The 17,702-nt window shown below is 38.8% G+C and overlaps 2 protein-coding genes across 4 annotated transcripts in view; one reads left to right on the plus strand and one right to left on the minus strand.

Moving 5' to 3' along the window:
• Nucleotides 1–8,549: 8,549 nt before the first annotated feature.
• LOC148662085 (uncharacterized) lies at nucleotides 8,550–10,019 on the minus strand. Its single transcript, XM_088636809.1, has one exon. It carries the CDS (start codon nucleotides 9,571–9,573, stop codon nucleotides 8,911–8,913), a length of 663 nt encoding a protein of 220 aa, XP_088492935.1. The 5' UTR covers nucleotides 9,574–10,019; the 3' UTR covers nucleotides 8,550–8,910.
• Nucleotides 9,982–17,702, plus strand: part of iars1 (isoleucyl-tRNA synthetase 1) — a 61,138-nt gene continuing 53,417 nt past the window's right edge. Inside the window, exons 1-4 of one of the 3 annotated variants that reach the window (XM_088636807.1) lie at nucleotides 9,982–10,095; nucleotides 14,873–15,009; nucleotides 16,258–16,381; nucleotides 17,515–17,671. In XM_088636807.1, the coding sequence (XP_088492933.1) occupies nucleotides 16,263–16,381; nucleotides 17,515–17,671 (276 nt within the window). In that variant the 5' untranslated portion in view covers nucleotides 9,982–10,095; nucleotides 14,873–15,009; nucleotides 16,258–16,262. Of the gene's footprint in view, nucleotides 10,096–14,421; nucleotides 14,443–14,872; nucleotides 15,010–15,037; nucleotides 15,168–16,257; nucleotides 16,382–17,514; nucleotides 17,672–17,702 lie in introns of those variants that run through there. The other 2 variants (XM_088636808.1, XM_088636806.1) reach the window with 2 other exon arrangements.

Raw genomic sequence — 17,702 nt, forward strand, 5'->3', positions numbered from 1 at the left:
TGTAAATATTAGTTGTGGGAACTGAAAGAATTTACAGAGATTCAGGGCTGAACTCATGGGGAAAGGGAGTATAGGAAGTGAAGAGATTTCTAATACTGTATATACTCGTAGCTGAAGCAGTGTGGATGAGACTGCTAAAAGTTGTGCTGTATGATGGAAGTATTTGAGAAACTTGTCTTTTAACAGTAAGAGTCTCTGTTTTCCAGCCTCTTGGCTTCTCTTTTTTGATTCTTAACTATCTTTGATAATAAAATGACTTGTTTAATAATTGTATTAATTAATAGCAATTTAATAATAATATTATGTTTTTAATAATAGCATTAATAATACACACACATAATCACAGACGGTTACTCTTGACGCTGAGTTCCAACATGGGAACAAAGAGCTCCATAACTTGGAGGATCTTTTTATGAACAAAATCTCTCTGAGGTCCTATGTTTTTATTACTATTATTCTTTTTTGTGAGTCTGACAGATCTAGTTCAACAGCTATAATATTACATTTAGGTACTTCAGTGAGATAATTATGTGTGGAGCAGAGGAGTGTATTGTTTGTATTGGTGAACCAAGCACTGAGTCCTGTGATCCATTCTGATTGACCACAGTCACACGCTGGGGGTGTTAAATTTTCCATTTGAGTATCAATTATCTGTATCTGCCATGGATGTTGTGGATGAGGCTAAGTAAAAGGACCATAGTATTTTAATCCAGTCAAAAAGATTATCTTAGCATTTCACCGAGGCATTTACAACAGTGAAACACAGGAGAAACAGGACGTACCAGTATTATGATCCCTCTGGTCAGTAGCTCAGCCTTAAACAAATGTCAAACAGGAATTCATACAAAACACTGAGGAGTATAGAAGCTCAAAGTGGCTATTACCACTTTAGTAATAGGATAACTTGATCTAAAGTAGCTTACAAGGGCTATGAAGCTACAGTACTTTACATGCAGGCACTGGAAAGAGACAGAAATGGAAAATTCCAATGTTAGAATCTTTTCTGTGTATTTATGTTCATACATCCATTAAAGAAAATATTAACAATAAATTAGAACATAAGTAATTTTAAACACATTTTGCAATAAACCTAATTTAAAATTCCTCTAAACATTTATTCTTCTGGAGAAATTACAAACAGTAGTACAAATTTCTGCCCATGTTTTATATACATTTCTACTGTTATACCTTTATTATGACCCCTCTCTTAGACATTTTCTGCTGGTAAAAGCATGTGACTTCATCTTTAGTTTTTTTTCCTACATGTCATCTTTGTCAAGTCTGCACACTGCTAGAACAGTTAACTCCACCCCAGGAGGATGTCAAAATCAAAACTATTCCCCCCCACCGTCTCTGCAAAACGTGCTTGCAAATGTATCTGTCCATGGGAGTTTGTATTTGAACAAGCGCTCAAATTACACAGGGTCAGCATTTTAACACTGCTGAAATCTAAGGCCTGTCACCAACTGCCCTACATAAGCTTTCTTGCGCTTTTGATTGGATACAGGGCCTGGGGAGGCGGACTCTTAAGAGAGTGCCTTTGCATTGTGGGTGTGTGACAGCTCAGCCAAACACAGCCACAGCGAGTGAAAGGGCTTCAGCAAGATTTGCTCTGCCTACCCTTTATTTCATTAATCCAACTCGAGGCTTCTTCAGTGCGTGTGGGGGATGGGTTAGGACCCCATTCACCATCAATACTGCAGCCCCATTTGTTTCTGTAAAAGAGGGGGAAGGAAAACTTTTCTGTAATATATCGTTGAACAAATCCATGACTACAACCACACAAATGGTGTTTTTTTCATACAGCTCTTTCACCCCGTACAGTAGTCCTGTCGACACGGGAAAAGAGCATTGCAACTTTCTTAACTGCTTTCCTAACGCAGCTCAATCTCATCAGGAGCAGGAGGGCCATTAACAGTAATAGCAATGAGACTGTTAACACCACATCCATTAATGAACCCTGAATGTACCTTCATCAGCTTTTAATTCCTTTCCTTCACGCCCACTTTCAGACACGTCTTTACTCTGTCTGTCTTCCTGTAATAGATATAAAATGCAGACATTCTGTAATCTGGAATATAATAATATACAGTGTGTATGGTAGATTACGTCCTGCCTTCACATTTTACCCACCCCCTGTCCTTTCGCCTTCTTGCTCTCACTCTTGTTTTCTCATTTCCTAGCTTGCCCTCTCCAGCTCTCCACGGGGAACTTTCTTCTCTTGGTTTCTTTCTTTTATTCTTTTATTTGGTCTGTTGGTGTTGATTTCTTGAAAATGTTTCGAGATTTATGACAATGAAGAAAGAGGAACAGATCTCGTAAAAAAAAATGCCGATCCAGATGTGGAAACTTTTAGCAACAGTCTCAGAAGACAAAACAGCAGCGATGCAACATGTTAGGCTAATAAATCTGGAAAAACCCTGGGATTACCCTCAGCATTTCAACTGATGGAATTTTATTGTCCTTCCATCTTACACTATTCAGACATGAAAGCACAGATCTGTTGGCTGGGAGTGGAAAAGCTAATAAACCTGTAATAAAGAAAGCACAGAATTTTGGCCTTAGAAATTAACAGAAAAGAGTTTTTACACACTTGCTTTCCAGCTCAGGAAATGATAACTACAGTAAGCCTAAGGAGTCTTTCAGATTGATTGACTTTTTTTGCAGTGACTTTATTTTGTAGTGATGATTTTGTTCAGATTGTCATGAATTCTGATAATTCTTCAGATAGAATTAAGATCAGTCAAGAATTCTTGACCAATTCACCTTTTCACTTTAGAATTTGTAATAATTGTAATTGGATAAAATTCTTTCTCTGTTTTGACTTGGTGATGCTGCTCCAAAGAACATTTCTGTGTATAAACAAAACTCAGAACTAAGCACTGATCACATTCCTATAGTCACCAAACCACAAAACACACAGTGCATTATTAACATCTTGTTGAAAAGGAAACAACCCCCTAATTACAACATTACCACTTCCTGTGCACACTGCTTTGAGTGAAATTAACCATGCTTAAATTTGCTTATACATTTAATTTAAGTTACACATTTCCAATTCATACTGGGTGTCTGTACTCAGGATTTTGAAGTGGTATAAAAAAGTTGTGACAAAGTACATTTTTCTGTTTTTTTTTTCACATTAATTACTCCTGACCTTTTCACATTTACATGACTTTGCAAGAAGTATCAGGAAAAAAAATGGGCAAATTCTAGTATCCTCTCCAAGACAGGGAAGTTTTGTGAGACATACTGTAAGCAGGCAGAGTTCTCTCATTTTCTTTTGTGAGGTAGCGTCTAAACTGGTAATTAAGCATTTTGTTGGAGATAAACCTACATAGAACTACCGTGTCATTTATGTATGTGCTTTTGAGAGAAAAATATTATTTTCTTCATAGATAGGAACAAGATTAATACAATTGCCATCCATTTTTCTTTCCCACGTGTTTTTATTCTTGATCATGTAGACTAGGGTTTAACTTAAACAAGACTAAACACCATGTTCTTTTGTGCAACAAAAAAAGGAAAAGCACCTCCAATAAAGCTGAGAGTTTAGTAATGGATAATGTCAACACACTTAAGCACAAAGCATGCCACACTGATCTCTTCAGCCAAGACAGCATCATACAGTATAAACAAAAAGGCTTGTATGATATTGGCAACAGAAGCTTATCTGTTAACTTTTAATGTGTTAGGTAGATCATGATCTGGCTCATTCATTTTTCTTCAGTGGTGACAGAGATCGCCTGCCTTTACTTCGAGGGTATCGTCTCCTTGTCTCCTCAGCAACACAGAATCTGCACAAATACAGAAGTGCTTTTTCTCAGTAATGTTTTTCTCAGTAAGTTAGCAATTGATTTTTCAAACAACAGAAAAGGAACTGACCTGATACACGACCTTACCAGATACTCTAAAAGACAACATTACAGGCTTGTATCATGTTATGTACAGGATGCATTTAAGGTAATTATTATAATCTTCAATCCACATGTATTTCTACAGGCGGATACAGCAGGGTGTATATATACCTTTTTACTGTAGATTCTGGAAGTAACAGCATTTAAAAAAAATTGTTGTGTTGTGGAGTATTGTGGGATCCAATGAAGCACAGTGGTAAGCACTGCTGCCTTGCAGCACTGGGACCTGGGTTCAATTTCAGACCTGAGCTGCTACCTGGGGATTTGTATATTCTCCCTGTGTTTGCATGGGTTTCTTCCCACTGTCTGAAAACACACTGCTAGGTTAATTCTCAGGCTTCTGGGAAAAGTGGTGCTACATGTGAGTGTGTTTGTATGCCTGTGCTGCCCTGTGCCTGTGGCTTGCTGGGATAGGCTCCTTCTTTCCTCTTTCATAATATCTCAGTCGACTACTTGGTTGTTTAAGATGTCACGGTAGTGTTTATAAATGACGGGTCTTAAAGGCTTACCTTGAACTTTATCAGATGAACACACCAATTCACTTAAAAAAAGAAATCAATTTTATAAGTCATACAGAGCACACAAAGCTGTCATACTGTATATCATTAACAATAATGTAATTCTGCGTGTGATGTGCTTGGGTTGCCATGCTAATATGTCCTTAATGTAGACGTAATGGTCTTCGTGCCAAAGCACTGCGCGCACAGTTAGTCTTCTATTAAGGTCTTCTTTCAGAAGAACTAAAATGTAATTAAAAAACATTTCTGAAGATGATCGTTACAGCCAGATACTTAACCAAAAAAGAACGTGCAAAGGCTCATATGACAACCTCTGCTGTGGCTAGAACATTTTCATCATTTTGGGATTGGTATTGCATCGGTGAACAAGTCCTGTCATGTGCAACCACCTCTTAAGGCATTGTTCACATAGTCTGTTTAATACGCCTTCATAGTCTGTTTCAGACGAATTCAATGTTCAGATACACGAGGACAGACTAATTGTACCTCTCACTTCAGGGAAACCATCTAGGAAGGACCCTGGAGCCCCCTCCTTTCCCCCAGATACACAAGCTTCACACAATGAGTCTTTCAGAGCACTGTTTGCATTCACAGATTCAGAGCCACTAGCGCTCGAGCCAAAGACTTTAAAATTGACGAAACTGTGAACCAGAGCAAACCGCAACGATTGAATAACAGGTTGGCCCAAATGCAACGTGAAAAACTCACCACCCACGCAGAAATGTTTTGTCAGAACACATCACTCTGGCATACACTGATCCTACGCTAATGCGAAAAGTTCTCGATAGACACTAAGCAAATACCTCGATACCTACTGCAGCAGAGAAGGCTCCCCACTGGTTTACAAATGGCCTCTTTCACTGCACGTACAGGAGGTGTTGTAGTTCATTCAATAATTCTCAAACCTACATCGCTGGTGGAACTGAGAGTTCTGAATCAAAAAATATGGAAGAATATTTAATACAGTTTTAAATAAAAACATGTTTAGTCAACAAATTTGCACTTCTTTTATTTTCTGCAAAAACAGCACAGCAAGTGGCACACATTAACTTCATCAAGCATAGTACACAGTCCATACTGTACCTGCGCATTTCCAAATATTTTACATTAGCAGATTTCAAGGTGAAGCATTCCTGATGGGCAGTAATATAAGAAGGTTGCAGATGATTTGTTAAAAACTGGCTATTTGAACCTTCATGCATTTTTGGTTACGAGAAGTTTATTGATCTGAGTGACTCGTTCTTGTCTTGAAGGTTGCCAAGGAATTAACTTCCGGAGCTTAGCTTGGCAGCTTGTTCCACACATTACACATAGAATTCAGAAAGAAAGTTTGGCAAATTGTGCTGCTTAATTTTGTGAAGTGTCAGATTTATGATCACATATGCCCAACCAAAGCCTGAGTTTCTAGAACAATACAATTAGTTTGAGAATTAAGGGAGATTTCACCACCAGTATTTTTTTAATGTCTTTTAATGTTGTAAGTCACAGTGTGATCTAGAACATTAATATAATAGCCACAAAATATGATTGCATGATACTAATATTATGAATTCAAAGATTAAACCTATATGTTTCTTTTTTTCTTTTTACTGCGAGTATTAGGGTGTTGCTAAAATTGATATTCTTGCTTATTTATTGTAAAGTCGTTAAGTGAAAATGCATCTTCAATATTTAGATTTTAAGGATTTTTCACAGAAATCATGCAGAGTTTTTGTGTTGGACTGAAAGCAGTCGGTATACAGTACAAAGGAAAAAAAATTGTCCATTTGTGGCTTCTGAAGGAAAAAAGAGCCATGTCTATTTACTGGCGCCAGAATTTCATCTACTGGCACTGTAAGAATCACGCCAATGCTCGAATCCAACATCATTATACTAGATTTGCATTGTTGGCTCCCAATGTGTAATCCACCCTTTAAAATACCGAGCATGTAACAGTGTTTTATGATAAAACATTACTTTAGTCCAATTATAATTTCCGATAAAATTATATGTTGTAACAACAATTGGGGGTGTTTATCATAATTATGAATTTGCAATTATAGTTATTGTATGGTATCAGGTTTTTTCAGAACTCAGCATTACCAAAATGTAATCATACCCATTTAATCTCAGCCATCCATCCATTTTCTGTAACCCATTTATCCTTAGCAAGTGAGTCAGAGACAAACCCAGCAGACACAAGGGTAGAAGTGGGTCTATACTCTGGAAACCTAAAACACGACCATATATTTTGCGCATATTTTGCATAAACGTGAATTTAAACAATCGTTGATTTTTGTTGGTTTTGGGTCCATTCATTGCTTTGTCAATGAAAAATACGGATGACTTGTGTAGGGTGACAAGGTGGCACAGTGGTTTGCATTACTGCCTTGCAGCACTGGGCCCCTGGGTTCAATTCCTGGGGTGCTGTCTGTGTGGAGTTTGTATGTTCTCCCTGTGTTTGTGTGATTTTCCTCAAGGTGCTTTGGTGTCTTCCCACAGTCCTTACTGGTAGGTTCATTAGCTTCTGGTGTGTTTGTGTCTCTGCCTGCTCTGTGATGGACTGTCCCATCCAGTCTGTACCCTGTCTTACACCCATTGCTTGCTGGGATGGACTCTGGCTCCCCCACAACCCTGAACTGGAAGAAACTGAAATGAAAGCTCTGTGATTCTGCTTTAAAATATGGTGGGCCTTGTAATAAAAGTAATCTTGCTGTGAGAGCTACAACTGTCATAGCATTCTGCTACTAGGTAATGCACCAACTGTTAATGGTTAATTTCATTTTCATCAAATCCCCTACGGGGCGATAACACTGCAGGAAGCCTAAATGTAATTTTATATACATTTAATTTTAATAAATGGTATTGGTAGCCCTTTCAGGGTTATCTGCAAGAGAAGACATTTGTAGTTATAGGATTAATAAAATAACCCAGACCTCTGAGAGCCTTTCATTCATTTCTAAGGACATCACAAAGCACCCCACAAACATGTATGTTAACACATGCTTAGCTCAATATGTACTCTGGAGAGGGAGGATTTTCCACAGATGAAGAGGCTTTCTGATAGTGGGTATTAAATAGGATGACTTAATTGTTCACATCAGTGACTTTCAGCTTCATGAATTAACTAGGGGATAATTACCTACTCTTTAACCACTCAATAACCTACCCATCATAAACTTAAATATTTAGGCAAGCAACGACTAAGTAAACCAAATTAATCTTAACACCTCCTCCCTGTATCTTGAAAGAGGCACCACAGTAAACTGCTGATATGGAAGTGCTTAGGCCTCTAACTCTGCAGATCTGTTTATTTTTCCAACAGGACCCTTCTTAAATGGTGCACTTTGTAGACATTGTCAGTCCTTAAAGAGAGTGGTGGTGTTCTATAAGAATACCTTGTGAGCAAGAATACTTTGTCAGAAGCCCTTCTTCATGCAGTCTACTGTATATTACAGGACTGCAGGAAACCATGTCATTCTTCAAGTGTTAAAAGAGACAAGAACTCTGCCTACCAGAAGTCTTTCATAGCTAAAAACTGCTTTTCTAGGAGGGATATTTTCAAATCTTTTCAAATGTGAAGATAGTGAATAATATATTTCACATGTACTGCTTTTTGATTTCGCCATGCCTTGCCTTTTAATTTGATAACCGCAGAACAGGATGCCCTATTACAGTAAAAGACGTTTGCTCACTATTTCCCCTATTTTATGTCCTCTTTATCGATCATAAAAAGCACTTGGTACGTCTCCATAGTCTACAGAGACAAAAGTTTGTTAATGTTTTTAATACATAGCTGATCGAATTCTACAATCGCCTTTCCTTCGCACATAACGTACTTATTCATAAAACACTGAACCTCTGCTAGTTCAAGAGGGTGTGTACTAGATCTCACTTGCCAACGTGAAGCAGGCATTTTCTATTTCTTTTAAAACTCACCCCCTACGCTTAAGTCAGCTAAAAAGACTAAAAAAAAAAAGTATTTCACTTATTATTGCTCAACGATCAATATGTGATCTTTTAAAAAGTAGGCGTATACAACACCAGCCATTTCAAAGAAATGGAAAACAGTTACAAAATGGCTACATTTAAAAAAAAAGGAATAACACTTCAAAAAACAACGGACTCAAGACAGTGGACGTTATCACTTTTATTCGAATAAAGTTTCGGCACAGTTTTTACAATTGCATTGGCATCAGGTAGCAGTGGGTTAAAAAAAAAGCAAAGAAAAGTCCGACCCTTTCAGAAGTCCCGACACCGATTGGTTGTTTGGGAGGACTCCCACTTAATACACCCTCCTCGTCTGGACACAACACAACAAACTCCGGATAACAAACATTTGGCAAAAGAGTCCGAATGAACCAACTTGGTTACAATGACAAAATAAATACCTTTTGGTTTTTTGTACGTTATAAAAAAAAAGGTCGTGGTAAACGGCACGTTTGACAACACGGACAGGACATGTTGCCAATCAGTCCCCTCCTCAGCAGACAGCCCTAGGAAACCGCGTTAAAGAACTCGATGAAATCCTTCTGCATGAAGTCCTCACTCTGCAGCACGTCGTCCTCGGAAGGGAAGTACTGCATGCTCTCTTCCTGGTGAATGTCACCAAAGCCGAAGAACGGGCGCTGCTGGCGCTTGGCCGGCTGCCGGGGGGACAACCTGGCAGAAGGAGGTGGCGACAGGTCCGGGCTGTCCATCAGCGCGCCCCTGGCGTTCTCCAGCACGCCCAGATAGGAGTCCATGTCCGTGAAGTCCACCTCGCAATCGGACCCGCTGTCCGTGCCGACCGAGTCGGACCGCATGTGCAGCAGCTGGTACTTCTCGTGCATTAAGAACTGGTTAGTGTTCCGGGGGGCCCTCATGCCCGGCGCCCTGTTGCCCTTCACGTTGACCGGGCGTAACGACACCGCGCCCGGGGGCCAGGAGGCTGGCCGGCCCTTCCTGCGGTAGCGCTGGGGGTGCCCGGGCGCCCTCCCCCTCCTCCCCTGGTAACTCGGTCTCCTCCCGCTCTTGTGCCAGCGATGCCTGCCGCTTGCTCTCCTGGAGTCCCCGAGCTTCGCTTGACTTTTCTCGGCGTGGCTGTCGGCCCGGCCGCCCAACACCCGCCACTGGCACATCAGGCCCTTCCCGCACATGTTCCCCTCTTCGAAAAACATAACCTGCCGTCTCCTCCTTCACATAGTCTTCACAGCTGCGGGCAGCTGTCTGGAAACAAAGAATCGGTTTCTCTGTTTATCTTCCTCCCTGTGCTTAACCACACCGCTATCCCCTGTTAGTCTACCTTTTCACGATTTTTTCTGATTTTATCTTTACCACGGGCTTTTGACAGTACATAGCCTGGTGGTATACCTGCCTTGCAGACAGCTTGACCCGCTCCCGGCTGTCTATTAAGGTTGACAGTCACACCTCTTTTTTTCCCCTTTCTAATGGTTAGCTCTTTCTTCCCCTTAAAGATATGTCCAAAGTCAAGGGTTTAATGTTTTCAATGTTTACCAGACCACACGTGAAACAACCTAAGTTGTTTTCAGTAGTTGTTACTATTAAAATTCATACATGTTCTCTCCCCCTAGCACCACAGCCAACCACACTAACTAACAGTTAACAACCTTCGCTGTGGGCCCCAGACGCTGGTATTTATGGACGTGGATCAGCTCAAATCAACGTGGACAGAGGGGGAGGTAGGTTTTTATTTTAACTAATTCATAGACTTCCCTGATTATTTTAATAATAACACACACATACTATTGAATACTGTACCACATTTTCTGAAATTACGAACACTTGTGTTTTAGTTCTATATACTGAAGCATGATTTCACAAAAAACGTTAACATTTCTTCCCGATTTAGGAGTGGTTTAGCTTGTTGCGGTTAAAACGCTGTGAAGAGCTTAACGCCAATCTTCTTTTCTTTGCGTAACTGTCAGAACGCACTGTGAAAGAGCTTTGCAGGAAAAGCGTAAAATAGTTCAAGAATAGTGTAACAACCCTTACAGAGAAAATAACATCAGGATGAAACCTATTTTCTACACAGGCAAGGGGGGTGTGACACTGTGTTTTTTATACGTACAGAATTTACACGCGGAAGTCCCAGCATTTCTGTAAACAGTTTTCTGTACTTATCGCTAATTGTTGAATGTTTTACAACTGCAGCGTTACTATGTCGTTGCTTATACAGAAAGTACAATATTTTTACAGTGACGCTTTCCTAATTAAAAATGGTCCATTCCGGGAATTATTATCGTATTAGAGACTTAAGCTAAACTGCCAGGATATGTATACTTTAATACTATTTTTAAGCACGAAAACGTGTGCTCTGTTATTTCCCATAGTGTGCAATATAGCATGCATTTCCACCGTCTGAAGTATTTTGTTAAAAGTGCTAATGTATTAAAATGGAGATGACTTGTAAGTGGGGTAGTGTTATAGAAAGTAAGTTTTACGAGTTGAGTGTTTAATGCGGTACAGATTAATTCGTAGAAATGTCTCATGTTTGATTCGTGGGATAGTGATAACTTTCAAAATTATCCGTCTGATCATTTTTTATGATCAACAATAACTACTGGGGGACTGAACAGTGTTTATTGCGTACGTGCAAAACATGTGCGTCTCGCCCGAGTTTTCTCTGACATATGGTACAGTACATCACTAACTTATCACGACTCGGCCTACCCTGAGGGGAATGTTTTTTTTTCACCATTTACATTTCTTTACCTGGTACGAGATTACTTTGGTGTTATTTAATAGAAAACATACACCTCAAGGATTGGTCAGCCCCATATAAACTTTTCGAGGCTTCTCCACAACATTATTATGAAATATATATACTCTTGGAAATAACAAAGCACTAACTTACTCTCAATTTTGAAAGAGTAGCTCTTTCAGAGAGCAGACTCCAAGAGCCAAGGAACAATGTACATTATTCACGTATTAAGTGTAACATGGTCTTAAAGTGTTGTTTTTGGAAACTAAAAATGTGTGTTCGTTCAGCATTTGTATTCAATTTGTGGGTGTGATCACAATGAAGCGTGTCACTTTGAGCAGCTGTTCCACATCCGAGCTATACTGAGACCCAGGGCTTCAGTGGTGGGATTTTAGTCTGTTTTTCTGTGTGTTTGCATTTTTTATTCCCTGTGTGCGCTTGAAGTCGGGTGCTAAGTAATGCCTGTTTTGTTTCCGTGTTAAGTGTGCGGTCAATCGTGCTGCTACATGTGAGGCTCCCAGATTTCTCACATTTCAGCTCAAGTGCATTCTAAGACTTGACCACTTTAGTCATAACTGATTTTATTGCGTTTTGACTCATGTGGGATGCATACCGATATATACGTCATAATACCTGTCCTGTGGTTTTACATCGACAAGCATAATCTGTTAAGACGTTTGCACTTTGCTCAAATGTGAAGTGATATTAATACTACTATTATGTAATTGTTAAAATGTGGGTGGAGAACAAAGAATGTCTTTATTCTATGCGATACAACATTTATCTGTCAGTTTCCTGAGAAGAGATCATTTTAGTCTCAAACAGAGGTGGGCACTGACAAATTCAACCCAATGACTTCTTCAGACCCAGTAATGAAATATGAACCAGAGAATAGAAGTGGAAACTACTGGGAAGTGCAGTTCAGACTGAAAACAGGAAGCTTTTTTTTTTACAAAAGGTTGTAGGGTTTTTTGGGTGTGTGGAACAAACTATTCAGCCATGGTGTTGAAGCTGATAAGCAGACGTCTTTTAAAAAAATGGCTGCTTGCAAATGAATGAGCTACACTGGCACCTCATCCCATTTGTAACCTTTCTTATGTCCTTATGAAAAAGGCCACACCGTAACAAAAAAAAATAATTGTCAGGAACTTTGTAGAGTAGTGAGTAGAGTAGGTCTTTATAAATACCTAGGCACCCATAGTGTGAAAGTGTTATTTCATATGCAATATACTATACACGTTTTTTTCCACCAAAATAAATTTTATCACCCGAAGAAGGCTCCACAGCCGAAACATTGTGTTTCCTTTCTTCTCTTTTCAGCATGGAATAAACCTATTGTTCCCTTACATTTTATCACATGCTCATAATAGTTTAAATTGCAGGATGTGGTCAATTTAATAAACAAGATTGTTGTAACAGATTGGGGAAGAAATAAATATGTGGATTAATTGGAGGGTCTCTAATTCACACATTCAGAGCTTTTTAGTTCAGATGATAAAGTATAGTGGAACAAATTGCACAATTAGTTGTAATTAATATATTAAAATAAAGCCACGATGAGCTGACATCTCATAAAACAGTATGTAGCATTAAACAAATAAAATCTACAACACCTACTGCCCGTGTTAGAGACTCATTTCTGAATATGAATGCAGAATTTATGCTTCACAAGCATGTTTCTTCATAAGGTGTATTACTGCTGTTAAAGTCCCTCCTTTTTTCTGATAAATATTTCTATCTGTGTAAAATATCTCCTTCACTCATATTACTTGATTCATTTGCTAATTAAAAGAGCCTCTGTACACTTTTATATAACTAATACACTATAAATATATTCGTAAAAATAAAAATGGCCTCCTGTTTTGGGGCTGCAGAAGTTCTTTACAGTAAATAAAAACTTGTGTATATTGTGTATACACTTTCTTAGGACAGCTCAAAGAGCTAACAGATACCTGAGAGGTTCCTTTCTGGAGCAAAGTCCGACCAAATATTTGCCTTTTTCTTAAACAGTCAAATAAATTAAAACACCTAAAGATACACTTCAACAGTGAAAATAAAACACGTCCGAGTCCTGTACAGAAGTTATAAGGAGTTTTATTCTAAAACAAGATGCCTGTTTTTCATGTTTTGTATGATGTATTTATGCATGTATGAAGATGCCCAACGTGAACCTAACATAATCTATGTACATAGTACTTTCAGTATGTATACACCTACAGTTTTGCTAGCTGAATCTTAAGGAATGTTTACTAAAATTTAAACACATCTCAAAGAGAACAAGAGCTTCATTGCCTGTAGTCTGCATTATCAATGCATCTTTCAAGTACTGTATCATCCACCACTGTTACTTGCTTCTCACCCATGTCAGGATACATTCTTTGATTAGGTTGTAAGTGGCTCTGTGGCTAAGGACCTGTGGCTGGAAGGTTTCCGGTTCGTATCCCGCGGCCGGCAGAGGAATCCTACTCTGTTGGGCCCCTGAGCAAGTCCCTTAACACCAACCGCTCCAGGGGCGCCATATAAATGGCTGACCCTGCGGTGTGACCCCAAGCTTCTCTCCCTGTCTGTGTCTCATGGAGAGCAAATTGGGGTATGCGAAAAGACAAATTCATAATACAAGAAATTGTATATGGCCAATAAAGTGATCTTATCTTATAAATACAACACAAGTTGATTTGTGTGTGCTACAGGGTCGAGGACAGCAGGAGATTTTATGAGAGGCTCGTTCACTGTTCATCTGTTTAATAATTAAAGAAACTAGATAAAGACTAAAAACTCAGTGTCAGGATCTTGTAGGCTAAATTAAGGAAAAGTAAATGAGTAGACAGGTGCAATATAAGCCGAGTGTGGATACTCAGACGGCTGTCCGCGATGGTTGTAGTTTCTTAAATGGCAAATGGACGGAATAATCTTCCAAAATGTTTGTGTTGAAATCCCTGTGAAATGGTAATTGTAGCCATGGTCTGTTGTTTTAAGAACACAGGAAAGGCTTGACAACATGAGGCCATTCCACCCCACCCAGCTCGTTCGGTTACTTCATGCTAACCTGAGGACTACACCCAGCTGTCTCTAAGAGGCGATTATGTGAAAAGATAAGTCAGAGAATAAAACTATTAGATATTCATTAAATAGAACATATTCATCACAGCAATAAAAGTCAGCTTCAAAATCCAATGAAAACGCCTTTATTTTTAGAGGCTGATCAGCGCTGTTCTAGAAAAAATTCCTCTACTACTGTGAAGACATTTTTACATCATTTTAATAATATGCTGCGCCACCTTGTGGGGATAAAAAGTCATAAATCTACTTGTGTACAGCTTTACAGGTAATTGGTAGCTTTGCTTTAAATGTGCTTTTCGTTTTTTCTTGACGAATTCCTTACACCAGAGGATATTCATATAATTTGTAAGGTGTGGCGAAGTTTACTTTTGCTGTCTGATAGGTTGTTAATAAAATAATTAATTTAATATTAATATATCTATTATTTGCGTGTCTTCAGGAAAATCATATATTGGGTGTTATTCTATTAATTATTTTCATAATATGTAGTGCACATTGTTTTGTCCAACTCGTTTTGTCATGTTTACATGAGATTTTCTCGCGCAAATAGAAACTATTATGCGATTTAAAATGTCTCATTAACGGTAGCCATCTTGACAACTCAAAACAGAGCTCCCCAAATTAGATCACTTAAATTAAAATGGTGTACAAAATAACATACCAGTTCCCTAAATTTCTATTTCTGTCTCCCACAGTCCTTCGGGCGACGTCTGGCGGAAGTAGAATACTTGTGACCTCATGACGTAGCCTCATTTCCTTTCATGCTTTCGTCCAGTTGCATCATTTTTCAGGAACCGGTTGTCGTTGCTTTTCTGGGTGACATACAGTGCATGTGAGTTTTTTCTCCTTTCACAATAAAACTCCTGACATTACTGGAAGTGTTTTGTGATGCAGCGTTGACTTAATTTCATAAACCTCTTGATGTTTGTTTCTAGTTTTGTGTGAAATGCATGGACAGACTGTTACTGCAACTCAGCTACAGTATGAATGGTTTGTCAGCATGTCATAATTTATAAAGCAAGACCTTGATTGATGAAAGGTAGTTTAAAAGATGTCGTGTTGTGGAAACATTTAAAGAAGTTCTTCGGGCAAAAAAACTTTTTTTTCTTTTTAAAAACGTGGTTGAGGAAAAAAAGAGACTATGTTTAAAGACATAAAATACAAGACCTAAAATGTAAAGTGAAATACGTTCGCAAGAGTGAATGATCAATGAGCATTGCATATGCAAGAAAATGAATCTGTTAATTCGTAATTTCTGTGATTCAGTTTCCTCTGTTGAAAATTGGTGCTTGTGTACGAGGCGGGGAGGATTTGGCGTTTGGAGATAGAGACGCTGGGTAGCAGGGCTTTTGGGTTGGAGTTCTGTTATTAGACGTTGTTTTTTCAGTTCAGCGGGTTGCAGTTGTTTTCTTCATGGGCTGGGCTTGTTGAAGTCTTGCAGTCGTAAGGGAGACACATTCAAACCCTGAACCCTTTCCTCGAGTCAAGAAGAAAAACCAACACCTGTCTCCTGAGATGCACAGACCCTTCTCCAGTCCCGAGTGATCCTCAAGTGCTTACTCGAAACCGATCAGCCCTGCTGGGAGAATAGGGTGTTACTTAAGTTAATAACGTTGCAGCTTTCAAATGATGGGATCTAGTTCTTTTTATAACTTGTAGTTGCAAAACAAGCATTTCAGGGTAGAAAGATTTGGGAGCACAAGTGCCAAACACCGGAAAGTCACTTTCTTTTTATCGTGCAGCATTTTCATTTGCACTTTTAGAATTACACTTGGTGACAACTGTTCTACGTCCTTCCTAATTCATTAAAAGGGTCAATCATTGTCTGTTACAGTACCTTTTGCATTAAATTACAACAGAGCACTTGACAGAATTGTTATTATCAATAAGCAAACAAATGAGCATAATGGATCTGTATTGCATTTTGCACCTTTCTTTTGGTTTGCATTCTTTATCTTTATGTATTTTAACTTTTATTAAATAATGTTTATGCAATGGCTATCCAGCTGTGTTCTGTAATAAATCAAAGCTTAATCTCGCTTGTGTAATCCAGAGCTAAAATGATGTTATGTGTTCTCAGGCAGGATGGTTGAGGCAGTCCCAGAATCCATTCATTTTCCCTCCGAAGAGGAACATATCCTTCAACTGTGGAAAGATAAGAACTGTTTTCAGGAGTGCCTCAAGCAGTCAAAGAACAGACCGAAGTAAGTACAGTGCCACTACAGGAAAATGAAAAATAAATGAAAAGCCTTTATTGATGAGCTATTATTATCCTTACACAAATGGGTGACATTTAACTGATTTCTTTTCCAGTGTGTGTTGAATCAAAGCCTCTGATGTTCTGCTTTACTTCACTTGGATTACTGTCACAGTGCTTTAAAGCTGTGGTTCTCAAACATCTTAGATTGCATCTTAATCTAATGTGCTGTACCCATCAAGGATGGGCGTAGTCTTGGTATCTGCCCATGACTCTTAGTGCAGTATTGCAAGGTCTACATGCCAGAAAGCAGGGGAGATACGTAACTGCACGTCATATTTTAAAGGTGCTTAATATCCATAAATATGAGTACACCTGCTTAGAGTGGAGTTGTATAATCCATAATACACGACAGAAATAACTGGTCAAATTCTTGTCTACTTGCTGTGTTGTCAAACTACCTTGATAAACAATGAGCTGTTCTCTACAAATTGGAGGTAAGATTTATTTTGAGATATCAGGCTTATATCTTTGTCTTTTACCTACTGTCCAAACTCCTGCTTTATGTACCCTCCAGAGTTATTTAAAATAGACAATATTGAACAGGGAATAGTTTCAGATGTGAGTATGGCGAAATATGTTTTCTTGATTTTTCATGACAACTTTTGAAGGTTTTGACAATCAACACAGAGGTTGTTTACGTAACTAAAATGTCAGAACGCAAGTTTGTTTCTCCAGTGATTGATGTGAAGGCCCTGTATTCTTGCCACACGTTCTGACACTCTTATGGACACAAAGCTGTTGCATCCGTTTATCAAAGATATCCTCTAAAACATTCACATTATGTCAAATCAATTTATTTTAGGCTCCCGCATCTTTGAAAGTGTGCGAAGTATGAAAATATTGAGGACATTTCTCTATTTAGTATTGGGTTAATGATTGCTTTGTGTCCCACTGATACAGTCCCTTATTGTTTCTTGGTCCCAGAGTGTCCCAGTCAAGGAGCATACCAGCACAAGCAGCCAGCTTTAGCTTTTAGATCATTTTAAAAAAAGGGGCAATAAAATATACAAAATTCAAAACATGCGGAATGGATGTGCAGTCTGAGCCTGTGAAATTGAATTCTTGTCGAACTTACAGATTTACTTTCTATGATGGGCCTCCATTTGCCACTGGACTCCCGCATTATGGACACATTTTAGCAGGCACTATTAAGGACATTGTGACCAGATTTGCACACCAGAGTGGATTTCAAGTGGAAAGGAGATTTGGGTGGGACTGTCATGGGTTGCCTGTGGTAAGAAGACTTTTATATGTGCATGTACAGT

The sequence above is a fragment of the Lepisosteus platostomus genome, chromosome 6 (assembly GCF_059453375.1).
Source record: "Lepisosteus platostomus isolate fLepPlt1 chromosome 6, fLepPlt1.hap1, whole genome shotgun sequence".
Classification (NCBI taxonomy): Eukaryota; Metazoa; Chordata; class Actinopteri; order Semionotiformes; family Lepisosteidae; genus Lepisosteus; species Lepisosteus platostomus.

Bases quoted from the DNA above. Each gene is read 5' to 3' on its own strand.
- LOC148662085 (XM_088636809.1), bottom strand. From the start codon at position 9,573: ATGTTTTTCGAAGAGGGGAACATGTGCGGGAAGGGCCTGATGTGCCAG.